The following is an 11,790-nucleotide window of genomic DNA, read 5'->3' as shown; positions in this document are numbered from 1 at the left end:
TCCATAATTCCGTCATTCCATAATTCCATAATTCCATAATTCCCTGATTCTGTAATTCCATGATTCCATATTTCCCTGATTCCATAATTCCGTGATTCTGTAATTCCCTGATTCCATAATTCCCTGATTCCGTCGCTCCCCGTTTCCCTGATTCCCTGTGTGCTTTCCCCACGTGGATCTCGGCACCGCAGCCCCGCCCGCCCCCATTCCCCACCAGTTTAACCAGTCCAGGTTCTCCCAGCGCTGGGAAAGCCCCGCAGAGCCCCCGCAGCCGCAGCCCGGGTTTATTCATCCACCGGAGCGCTCGGCAGGGCGGGGCGGGGAGGAGGGGACGGGAGGGGACAGGCGGGGACGGGAGGGGACGGGAGGGGACAGGAGGGGACAGGAGCGGACAGGAGGAGGGGACAGGAGGGGACGGGAGGGGACGGGAGGGGACAGGCGGTGCCGTCAGGGCAGCACGTTCCACCACTTGAAGGCGAAGGGCTTGCGGCGCACGTTGGTGCCGCAGTGCACGTCCCCCGACAGCGCGTGGTAGGAGAAGAAGTCGTCGATGAAGGTGCAGGAGAGGCCGAGCGGCTCCAGCAGCTCCCGCACGCGCTGCTCCAGGCAGCAGCGCCCGCCCACCACGGGCCCGAAGGGCTTGGGGATGCCCAGGTGCCGGCCCAGCACCAGCATGTTCACCTGCGGCAGGCGGGCGTTCGGCACCGAGCGGCGCGGGGACAGCCCGGGACAGCCCGGGGACATCCCAGCCTGGGGACAGCCCGGGACAGCCCAGCCCGGGACAGCCCAGCCCAGGGACAGCCCAGCCTGGGGACAGCCCGGGGACATCCCAGCCTGGGGACAGCCCGGGACAGCCCGGGGACATCCCAGCCTGGGGACAGCCCGGGGAACATCCCAGCCTGGGGACAGCCCGGGACAGCCCAGCCCGGGACAGCCCGGGACATCCCTGGGACATCCTGGCCCCCATCCTGAGAAATCCCAACCCGGGGACATCCCAGGGAACATCCCAGCCCAGGGACATCCCGTCCCAGGGACATCCCAGGGACATCCCGGGGAATATTCCACTCCCATCAAGGCCCAGGGACATCCCAGCCCCGATCCTGGCCCTGATACCACCCGAGGGAATATCCCAGCCCTGATCCTACCACAAGGCAATCCCAGCCTCAATCCTGCCCCGAGGAAATCCTGCCCTTGGTTCCATCCCAGGGACAATCCCGGCCCTGATTCCATCCCAAGGACAATCCCAACCCCAATCCCACTCCAGGGACATCCTGGCTCCCATCCCACCCCAGGGAAATCCCGACCCCGATTCCATCCCAGGGAAATCCCAGCCCTGATTCCATCCCAACGACAATCCCAACCCCAATCCCATTCCAGGGACATCCCGGCCCCAATCCCAGCCCAGGGAAATCCCAGTCCCAATTCCATCTCAGGGACATCCCAGCCCCGATCCCGTTCCCAGCCCCACCCCAGCGAGGTCAGGGGTGCCAATACCATGTTCGGGAAGAAGGCCAGAGCCCCCAGGGTGGGGTCACCCTGGAAGAGCTGCGGGATGTCCAGGATGTCCGGCTCGGCCAGGCCCAGGCAGCGCTTCAGGATGTCCCTGTTCCAGCTGATGCAGCTCTGGGAGCCGGGGAGAGAGGGACAGTGAGAGAGGGAGGGAGGGACAGGGAGAGAGGGAGGGAGGGACAGGGAGAGAGGGAGGGAGGGACAGGGAGAGAGGGAGAGAGGGACAGTGAGAGAGGGAGGGAGGGACAGTGAGAGAGGGAGGGAGGGACAGTGAGAGAGGGAGGGAGGGACAGGGAGAGAGGGAGGGAGGGACAGGGAGAAGGACAGTGGGATGGGGATGGATGGATGATGGATGGATGATGGATGATGGTTGGGATATGGATGGATGATGGATGGATGATGGATGGATGACGGATGATGGATGATGGATGGATGGTGGATGGATGGATGATGGATGGTGGATGGATGGATGATGGATGGTGGATGGATGGATGGAGGGATGATGGATGGATGATGGATGGATGATGGATGGATGGTGGATGGATGGATGGATGGATGGATGGATGGATGGATGGATGATGGATGATGGATGGATGGATGATGGATGGATGGATGGATGGATGGATGATGGATGGATGATGGATGGATGATGGATGGATGATGGATGGATGATGGATGGATGGATGGATGGATGGATGATGGATGGATGGATGGATGGATGGATGGATGGATGGATGGATGGATGGATGGGACAGAGGGACAGGGGACCCAGGACGTGGCGGGAGCGCTGGATCGGCGCCTGCTGCTCCCGCCCTCACCTGGGCGTAATCATTGAACTTGCGGAGCTCCTCGTTGGTCAGGATCTCGTTGATGGTCGGCTTGGGCACCCTGTCCAGTCCTGCTGGGACAGAGCCAGGCTGGAATTCTGCCCCAGCTCAGCCGGGATGAGACTCCAGCTCTGACCCAGAGCTCCACCCAGCCGGGTAATCCAATCCGTGCAGTTTTTAATTAGTTCATCAGCTCTGCTCCACTGTGCCCCTACTCCCCAGCTGGCTTTCAGGATCCATCCACCTCCCTCACAAAATTGCAGGAAAACGGGAAACAATCGCATTCCCGTGCTGCCCTACCCTGGAACATGGGTGCCTCGCCGTAGCCCTCCTCCTGCTTCTCCTTCAGCAGCTGGTAGCAGGCGCTGGGGCTGGCCAGGAGCAGCCGGAATCCCTGCGGGCAGCACGAGTGGGCGCCGGCTCTGCGGCTCCCATCCCGCTTTTTCCCACTCCCAGGGTCCGTTACCTTCCGGTCGGGCGCGGGGACAAAGCTCAGGAACTCGTCCACGTGCCCGACGTGGAGCCAGTCCGAGAAGAGCTCCACGGGCGCCTGCACCTTCTGTGCCACCAGGAAATCCCGCACGGCCTTGGCCATCCTGCGCCCGCCCAGCCTGGGGGTGCACCGGGGGTTTGGGGGGCAGGAAATCCTTTTTTGGGGTTTTCCTGCTCCCACCCGCCTGGGGGTACACCAAGGATTTGGGGCCAGGAAATCCTATTTTGGGGTTTTCCTGCTCCCACCCACCTGGGGGTACAACAGGGATTTCGGGCCAGGAAATCCTTTTTTGGGGTTTTCCTGTTCCCACCCAGCCTGGGGGTACACCAGGGGTTTGGGGGGCAGGAAATCCTTTTTTTGGGGTTTTCCTGCTCCCACCCCCCTGGGGGTACACCAGGGGTTTGGGAAATCCTCTTTTTGGGGTTTTCCTACCAGGGGTTTGGGGACCGGGAAATCCTTTTTTAGGGTTTTCCTACCAGGGGTTTGGGGGCCCCAGGGAGGCTCCGCTTGGACCCGACCCCAAACAGGGTCAGGAAATCCTTTTTTGGGGTTTTGCTGCTCTCGCCTCACCTGGGGAAGCTGCTGCCGATCAGGATGCGCCCCAAGGGGTACTCCTTGCCTCGCACTGTCACGGGCGGGCTCACCTCCAAATTCCCAAAGGAATCCAGGCTGGAGGCGCCCTCTGGAGCCTGCCGGGCCACGTAGCCAAAATCAGGGCCCTGGACGGGGGAAAAAACAGCAGAAAATGGGTTTTTAAAATGCAGCTGTTGGCACTGAAGCACTGCACCCCTAAATCCTCTGTGCTGGAGCTTCCCATCATGAAAATGCAGGAAATAAAGGGATTCATCCCCATTTTTAAAGGGATGTATCCCAGTTCTTAAAGGGATGTCTCCCAATTTTTAAAGGGATCTATCCCCATTTTTAAAGGGATTTATCCCCATTTTTAAAGGGATGTATCCCTATTTTTAAAGGGATTTATCCCCATTTTTAAAGGGATTTATCCCCATTTTTAAAGGTATGTATCCCCATTTTTAAAGGGATTTATCCCCGTTTTTAAAGGGATGTATCCCAGTTTTTAATGGGATGTATCCCAGTTTTTAGGGGTTGCCAAGCCAGGCAGGGCAGGAGGAAGGGGCTGGATACCAGGATGCTCCTGACAGGAAAATCCTTCAGGCCAAGGTCCCGGGGCGAGTCGAAGACCACGGGGAAGGTTTTGTGGGGGGCTTGGATGTAGCCGAACTCCACCTCATCCTGCAGAAGGGACGGAGGATTTTGGGACCTGCCCGGCGCTGCTGCGGCGCTGGGGCCGAGCCCGCCCTGCTCCCACCTGGATCCAGCGGTCCTGGCGGTTCTGCGGCGCCGGGCACACGGTCAGCGGGCACCGCACCCGCTCGGCCAGCGCGCCCACGGCCGCCACGAACTCCTCGTTGCCGTCCACGCTGCGGGAGAACGGCAGAATCGGGGCTGGGGAGCGGCTCCGGGGCCAGCAGGGCGGGAGCAGCCGGCACACACCTGCACACAAAGACCTCGAGCGGCGCCGCCGTGTTGGGCGTCATGATCCAGGGAGCCACGCGGAAAACCACCGAGTCCGTGAAGATGGGAGACTCCAGGAGGCCCTGGGCGGTGGGAACGGAGTTTGGGATCTGCCCCGGTTCCCCCAGGTGGGAAAAATTGGGGGAAAAGAGGGAAAATGGTTCTTGGGTTATGGGGATGGAGTTTGGGATCTGCCCTGGTTCCCCCAGGAGAGAAAAATGGGGGGAAAGAGGGAAAATGGTTCTTGGATCATGGGGATGGAGAAATGGTGGTTCTTGGTTCATGGGGATGGAGTTTGGGATCTGTCCCAGTTCTCCCAGGAAGGAAAAATTGGAGGAAAAGAGGGAAAATGGTCCTTGGATCATGGGGATGGAGTTTGGGATCTGTCCCCACTGTCCCAGCCCTCCCAGGAGGGAAAAATTGAGGGAAAAGAGGGAAAATGGTTCTTGGGTTATGGGGATGGAGTTTGGGACCTGCCCCCACTGTTCCAACAGAGATGGAGTTTGGGATCCATCCCCACTGCCCCATCCCCCTGGGATTACAGAGATGGAGTCTGGGGTCCATCCCCACTGCCCCATCCCCCTGGGATTACAGAGATGGAGTCTGGGGTCCATCCCCACTGCCCCATCCCCCTGGGATTACAGAGATGGAGTTTGGGATCCATCCCCACTGCCCCATCCCCCTGGGATTACAGAGATGGAGTCTGGGATCCATCCCCACTGCCCCATCCCCCTGGGATTACAGAGATGGAGTCTGGGGTCCATCCCCACTGCCCCATCCCCCTGGGATTACAGAGATGGAGTCTGGGGTCCATCCCAGCCCCCCGTGCCCCCCGGCCGGACCTTCTCGGGGCTCTCGAGCAGGGTGACGTGCAGGGACACGAGGCCGGCGAAGGCCACGTCGGGGAAGGCCAGGGCCTCCACGTAGAAGACGCTGTCGTGGCGGTGCCGGCCCGGCCGCACGCTGTAGGACAGCTTGGAGCCCCCCAGGACGTGCCTGAGCTTCTCCAGCTCCCCACTGCCTGCGGGACACGGACACCTCAAACCCCAAACCCACCCGGCTCAGCCCCACCCTGCCAGCAGCAGCACAAGGACTGGGGTTGATCCCTGCGAGCCAGAGGGGTCTGTGCCCCCCAAATCCCCCCAAAATCCCCCAAATCCCAAATCCTGGGAGCTCACTGCCGCCGTAGAAAACGCCGATTTTGTCGGCGTCGCCGAAATCCACGTGCAGCAGCAGGCGGTGCCCGGTGAAGGTGGCGCTGGGCCCGCGCGTCCTCAGCACCAGCTGAGCCATGTCCTGCAGGTCTGCGGAGGGGAGAGCTCAGGGAAAGGGGAAAACTGGGAAAGGGGGAGAACAAACCCAGGGAAAGGGGGAAAAACAAACCAGGGAAAAGGGTAAAAACAAACCAGGGAAAAGGGAAAAACAAACCCAGGAAAAGGGGAAAAACAAACCAGGGAAAAGGGGAAAAACAAACCAGGGAAAAGGGAAAAACAAACCCAGGAAAAGGGGAAAAACAAACCAGGGAAAAGGGAAAAACAAACCCGGGAAAAGGGGAAAAAGAAACCAGGGAAAAGGGGAAAAACAAACCAGGGAAAAGGGGAAAAACAAACCAGGGAAAAGGGAAAAACAAACCAGGGAAAAGGGGAAAACAAACCAGGGAAAAGGGGAAAACTGGGAAAGGGGAAAACAAACCAGGGAAAAGGGAAAAACAAACCAGGGAAAAGGGGGAAAAGAAACCAGGGAAAAGGGAAAAATAAACCCGGGAAAAGGGGAAAAACAAACCAGGGAAAGGGGAAAACTGGGAAAGGGGAAAAACAAACTAGGGAAAAGGGGAAAAACAAACCAGGGAAAGGGGAAAACTGGGAAAGGGGGAAAAGCAAACCCAGGAAAAGGGGAAAAACAAACCAGGGAAAAGGGAAAAACAAACCCAGGAAAAGGGGAAAACAGGAAAAGGGGAAAACTGGGAAAGGGGGAAAAGCAAACCCAGGAAAAGGGGAAAAACAAACCAGGGAAAAGGGAAAAACAAACCAGGGAAAAGGGGAAAAAGAAACCAGGGAAAAGGGAAAAATAAACTCGGGAAAAGGGGAAAAACAAACTAGGGAAATGGGAAAAACAAACCAGGGAAAAGGGGAAAAACAGGGTAAAAACAGGGAAAAGAGGAAAAAACAGAGGAAAGGGGGAAAACAGGGAAAAGGGGGGAATTGGAGTAAGGAGGGAAAACTGAGGGAAGAGTGGGAGAATTGGGGGAGAAAGTGGGAGAATTGGGGTCCTGGGTTGTGGAAGAAAGGAAAAATTGAGGGAGAAGTGGAAGAATGGGGGTTCTGAGCTGGGGTAGGGAGGGATAATTGGGGTGAAAGTGGGAAAATTGGAGTTCTGGGCAGTGGTAGAAAGGAGATGGAGGGAAAAGTGGTAAAAGAGGAGGAGAAGCAGAGGTGGGGCTCGGGCACCGCTGTAGGAGCGCACGGCGCTGTCCTCGCTGTCGGGGCCCTCGGCCTCGGCCTCGTCGCGGTCGCAGTTCACCAGCAGCACGGCCCCGTGGCCATCGGGGCCCCACGTCCAGCTGGTCTGGGGGACACCGAGGGGGCCAGGGAGTCAGCTGGAATTCCCAATCCCATTGGGGCCAGGGGCTCAGCTGCAATTCCCAATCCCATTGGGGCCAGGGCTCAGCTGGAATTCCCAATCCCATTGGGGCCAGGGGCTCAGCTGGAATTCCCAATCCCATCCCATTTGGGGGCTCAGCTGGAATTCCCAATCCCATCGTGATCTGGGGTTCAGTTGAGAATTCCCAATCCCATTGGGATCTGGGGGTCAGCCCAGAATTCCCAATCCCATCGTGATCTGGGGTTCAGTTGAGAATTCCCAATCCCATTGGGATCTGGGGCTCAGTTGGGAATTCCCAATCCCATTGGGATCTGGAGGTTCAGTTGGGAATTCCCAATCCCATTGGGATCTGGGGGCTCAGTTGGGAATTCCCAATCCCATCGGGATCTGGGGGCTCATCCGGGAATTCCCAATCCCATCCCATTTGGGGGCTCAGTTGGGAATTCCCAATCCCATTGGGATCTGGGTGCCAGCCCAGAATTCCCAACCCCATCGGGATCTGGGGGCTCAGTTGGGAATTCCCAATCCCATCGGGATCTGGGGGCTCAGTTGGGAATTCCCAATCCCATCCCATTTGGGGGCTCAGTTGGGAATTCCCAATCCCATCCCATCTGGGGGCTCATCCAGGAATTCCCACCCCAGGCTGGCTCCAGCCCCTCTGGTACCTTGTCCAGCAGTGTCCGGCTCACGGCCCCGCTGCGGTTGACGTCGGCGTCCAGCGACACCTCTGTGGGACAGGGATGAGATGGGAAAAGGGGAAATCCCGGGAATGGGGCTCGGGAACGGGGGTGGGGCCGTTCCCCCCTTACCCACGCAGGTGAGGTAGAGCAGAGCCCTGCCCACGGGAACCCCGCCGTCCTCACGGAAATAGGAAATCCTGACCTGCAACAGGAGCGGGGCTGGAACGCCGGGAGCCAGCGGGAATCCCAGGAGCCAGCGGGAATCCCAGGAGCCAGCGGGAATCCCAGGAGCCAGCGGGAATCCCAGGATCCAGCAGGAATCCCAGGATCCAGCAGGAATCCCAACACCCAGCAGGAATCCCAGGACCCAGCGGGAATCCCAGCACCCAACAGGAATCCCAGGATCCAGCAGGAATCCCAGCACCCAACAGGAATCCCAGGATCCAGCAGGAATCCTGACACCCAGCAGGAATCCCAGCACCCAGCAGGAATCCCAGGACCCAGCAGGAATCCCGACACCCATCAGGAATCCCAGCACCCAGCAGGACCCAGCAGGAATCCCGACACCCAGCAGGAATCCCAGGACCCAGCAGGAATCCCGACACCCATCCCAGCGCTGGAGGCAATGCCGGGATCCAGCCGGATCCACCTCCCACCTTCTCGTCGCCCACGTCCTTGCTGGGAGCGTCCATGGCCAGCAGCAGCTCGGGGCCGGGGGCCAGGGGCCAGCGAGTGACACTCGAGGGCAACTTCACACTCTGGGTCTCGTGCAGCAGCCACAGCCTCACCCCCGGCGTGGCCTGGGCCTGGAAGGAGGCGGCGCCCCGAGGAGCCGAGCTGGGAACGGGCAGGGAGAGAGGTCAGAACCAGGGAACGGGCAGGGAGAGAGGTCAGAACCCCAGGAATGGGCAGGGAGAGAGGTCAGCACCAGGGAACGGGCAGGGAGAGAGGTCAGAACCAGGGAACGGGCAGGGAGAGAGGTCAGAACCCCAGGAACGGGCAGGGAGAGAGGTCAGAACCAGGGAATGGGCAGGGAGAGAGGTCAGAACCAGGGAATGGGCAGGGACAGGGGTCAGAACCAGGGAACGGGCAGGGAGAGAGGTCAGCACCAGGGAATGGGCAGGGAGAGAGGTCAGAGCCAGGGAACGGGCAGGGAGAGAGGTCAGAGCCAGGGAACGGGCAGGGAGAGAGGTCAGAACCAGGGAACGGGCAGGGAGAGAGGTCAGAACCAGGGAGAGAGGTCAGAACCAGGGAACGGGCAGGGAGAGAGGTCAGAGCCAGGGAACGGGCAGGGAGAGAGGTCAGAACCAGGGAACGGGCAGGGAGAGAGGTCAGAACCAGGGAACGGGCAGGGAGAGAGGTCAGAACCAGGGAACGGCCAGGGAGAGAGGTCAGAACCCCAGGAACGGGCAGGGACAGGGGTCAGCACCAGGGAATGGGCAGGGAGAGAGGTCAGAGCCAGGGAACGGGCAGGGAGAGAGGTCAGAACCCCAGGAACGGGCAGGGACAGGGGTCAGCACCAGGGAATGGGCAGGGATAACAGGAATTCTGCCAGGAGCAGGCGGAAAATTCAAATATTCCTGGGAAATGCAACCTCAGCAAGGGCTGAGAATGTGGAATTGAGATAAATCCTTCAATGGGAAAAAGTCCTGCAGTTTAGAATGACAGCAAGAGGTGCAAAATGCAGCGAATCCTGGGCAATGCAGCTGCAATAAATCCTGCAATGTTCAGTGGCAGGAGATCCTTCAGTGTGGAACAAATCCTGAAATGCTGAACATCAACAAGTGTAAAAATTGCAAAAAATCCTGCAAACTGCGACTGCAGCAAGCCCCGAGATATGAAATTGGAAAAAAACCTTTAATATGAAAAAATCCTGCAATTTAGAAAATGTAGACTAGCAATAAATCATTGGAAATGCAAATAATCCTGGAAAAACGCGAGGGCAACAAGAGCTGCTTTGCACCTGGGAATAAACGGGAATGGATCCCACAAAAATACCCGCAGGAATCCCTAAAAAAACCCAAATCCGGGGATATTCCAGGTCAAAGCGCACCTGGGAATAAAAGGGAATAAAGGGGAATAAACGGGAATAAACGGGAATGGATCTCACAAAAATAATCACAAGAATCCCTCAAAACCCCAAATCCGGGGATATTCCAGGTGCAAAGAGCAACTGGGAATAAGCGGAAATAAACGGGAATGGGTCCCACAAAAATACCCGCAGGAATCCCTCAAAAACCCATATCCGGGGATATTCCAGGTCAAAGCGCATCTGGGAATAAATGGAAATAAACGGGAATGGGTCCCACAAAAATAATCACAGGAATCCCTCAAAAACCCCAAATCTGGGGATATTCCAGGTGCAAAGATCAACTGGGAATAAGCGGAAATAAATGGGAATAAACTAGAATAAAGGGGAATGGATCCCACAAAAATACCCGCAGGAATCCCTAAAAAAACCCAAATCCGGGGATGTTCCAGGTCAAAGTCCACCTGGGAATAAACGGGAATAAACGGGAATAAACGGGAATGGATCCCACAAAAATACCCGCAGGAATCCCTCAAAAACCCCAAATCCGGGGACAAACCCCGCGGGGCTCCCGCGGCAGCGCGGGCGGGCCCCGGGCTCGGGGCGCTCCTCCCGGGCGGGTTTGGGGCAGGATCTCCCCAAAATCTCGGGCGCAGCTCCGTGCAGCCGCGGCTCCGTGCCCGGGGAAGGCGGAAAATCCCAGCCCGGGGCAGGGGAGGGACGGGAAGTGAACCCCGAGCGGGGAACGGGGAACAAATCCCGGGGGAGAGCTCCGGGACCGGGCCGGGGGGGGTTCGCTCTCCACCTTCCCCTGAAAGGGGGAATGCTCCTTATTTATTGATTTCTGATTTCTTAGTTCTGATTTCTTAGTTCTGATCTATTATTTTTATTATTATTTCTTGTTTCTGATTTCTTATTTGTTATTTCCGATCTCTTATTTCTTATTTCTGTCTTGTTTCTGGCTTCTGATTTCATCCCGGCGGGATGTGGAGCGCAGCATGAAAACCCCAAAAAAGGATTTGTGGCACCCCAAAACTGGCAAAAATCCCGCTGGGAATGCGGCGGCCGGGGTCGGAGCGTCTGTGGGGGATGGACGCGGGGATGGACAGAGGGATGGACACTGGGATGAATATTGGGATAGACACTAGGATTGACAATGGGATGGACAGTGGGATGGACAGTGGGATGGACACTGGGATGGAAAGTGGGATGAATATTGGGATGGACACTGGGAAGGAAAGTGGGAAGGGACAGCAGGAGGAGACAGCAGGAAGGGACAGCGGGATGGACAGCGGGGATGGACACTGGGATGGAAAGTGGGATGAATATTGGGGTGGACACTGGGAAGGAACGGCGGGAAGGGACACCGGGAATCCCAGGAGGAGACAGCAGGAAGGGACAGCGGGATGGACAGTGGGGATGGACAGTGGGGATGGACAGAGGGATGGACACTGGGATGGACACTGGGATGGACACACGGAAGGAACAGCGGGAATGACACCGGCAATCCCACCCCTCACCCCTCCCGGGCCAGCATCCCCTGGGCAAAGCTCCCGGAGCAGCAGCATCGCCCCCGCCCCACCGCGCGCTATTTTCGGGCTCCGGTTAATGGGATCAGGGGGAAAAGCGGCTTTGTGCCCGCGCTCACCCGCACACGTCCAGGGCCAGCTCGGTGCCCAGCACGCACACGGTGCTGGCGGGGCGCTGCGTGGACAGCTGGACACGGCGCTGCTGCGCCATCGCCGCCGGCCCGGGCGCCCTCGGGTGCCGCGCCCGCCGCCCGCCCGGGGTTTATAAAGCCGCGCTGCTGGGAGGGGATCAGCCCAAGCCCGGCCTAATCCCACCTCCGGGCTGGGTGTGCGCGGTCCGAGGGGGGAAGCGGCCCGGGACGCCGCGGGATGTCCGGGGGGCTCGGGCAGAGCGAAGGGGCGCGGGGGGAGCGGTCAGCGCCCGGCCCACGCCGTGAAATATTCACCGCGACACCCGAGCCGCGCTGGGCCAGCGCCAGCGCCGCGCCCGGCCGGGTCTGATTTCTTTCTGCTGAAAGGTTTTATTTGTTCAGCCGGGACAATGCGCTGGAATTCCTGCTCCGGGGAGGGCTGGAGCTGCGGGGCGCTG

The 11,790-nt window shown here is 58.7% G+C and overlaps 1 protein-coding gene across 2 annotated transcripts; it reads right to left on the bottom strand.

Annotated features, from left to right (window-relative positions):
• Nucleotides 1-13: 13 nt before the first annotated feature.
• On the bottom strand, nucleotides 14-11,695 carry LOC130261611 (protein-arginine deiminase type-3-like). Of its 2 annotated transcripts, none has more exons than XM_056508033.1 (17): nucleotides 11,321-11,695; nucleotides 8,300-8,480; nucleotides 7,773-7,845; nucleotides 7,629-7,690; nucleotides 6,810-6,927; nucleotides 5,541-5,666; nucleotides 5,205-5,383; nucleotides 4,342-4,445; nucleotides 4,157-4,268; nucleotides 3,973-4,080; nucleotides 3,400-3,548; nucleotides 2,803-2,947; nucleotides 2,637-2,730; nucleotides 2,328-2,407; nucleotides 1,495-1,623; nucleotides 419-681; nucleotides 14-388 (listed from the first exon to the last, which is right to left on the bottom strand). In XM_056508033.1, exons 1-16 carry the CDS (start codon nucleotides 11,410-11,412, stop codon nucleotides 448-450), a joined length of 1,986 nt encoding a protein of 661 aa, XP_056364008.1. In that variant the 5' UTR covers nucleotides 11,413-11,695; the 3' UTR covers nucleotides 14-388; nucleotides 419-447. The 2 variants fall into 2 exon arrangements, with proteins under 2 accessions (XP_056364008.1, XP_056364009.1); XM_056508034.1 differs by having other exon boundaries at nucleotides 14-379; nucleotides 420-681.
• Nucleotides 11,696-11,790: the final 95 nt, after the last annotated feature.

This window comes from Oenanthe melanoleuca, chromosome 21, assembly GCF_029582105.1.
Source record: "Oenanthe melanoleuca isolate GR-GAL-2019-014 chromosome 21, OMel1.0, whole genome shotgun sequence".
In the NCBI taxonomy this organism is placed as follows: Eukaryota; Metazoa; Chordata; class Aves; order Passeriformes; family Muscicapidae; genus Oenanthe; species Oenanthe melanoleuca.
Note: the sequence above shows the minus strand (reverse complement) of the source record. Positions and strands in the feature narration are given on the sequence as shown.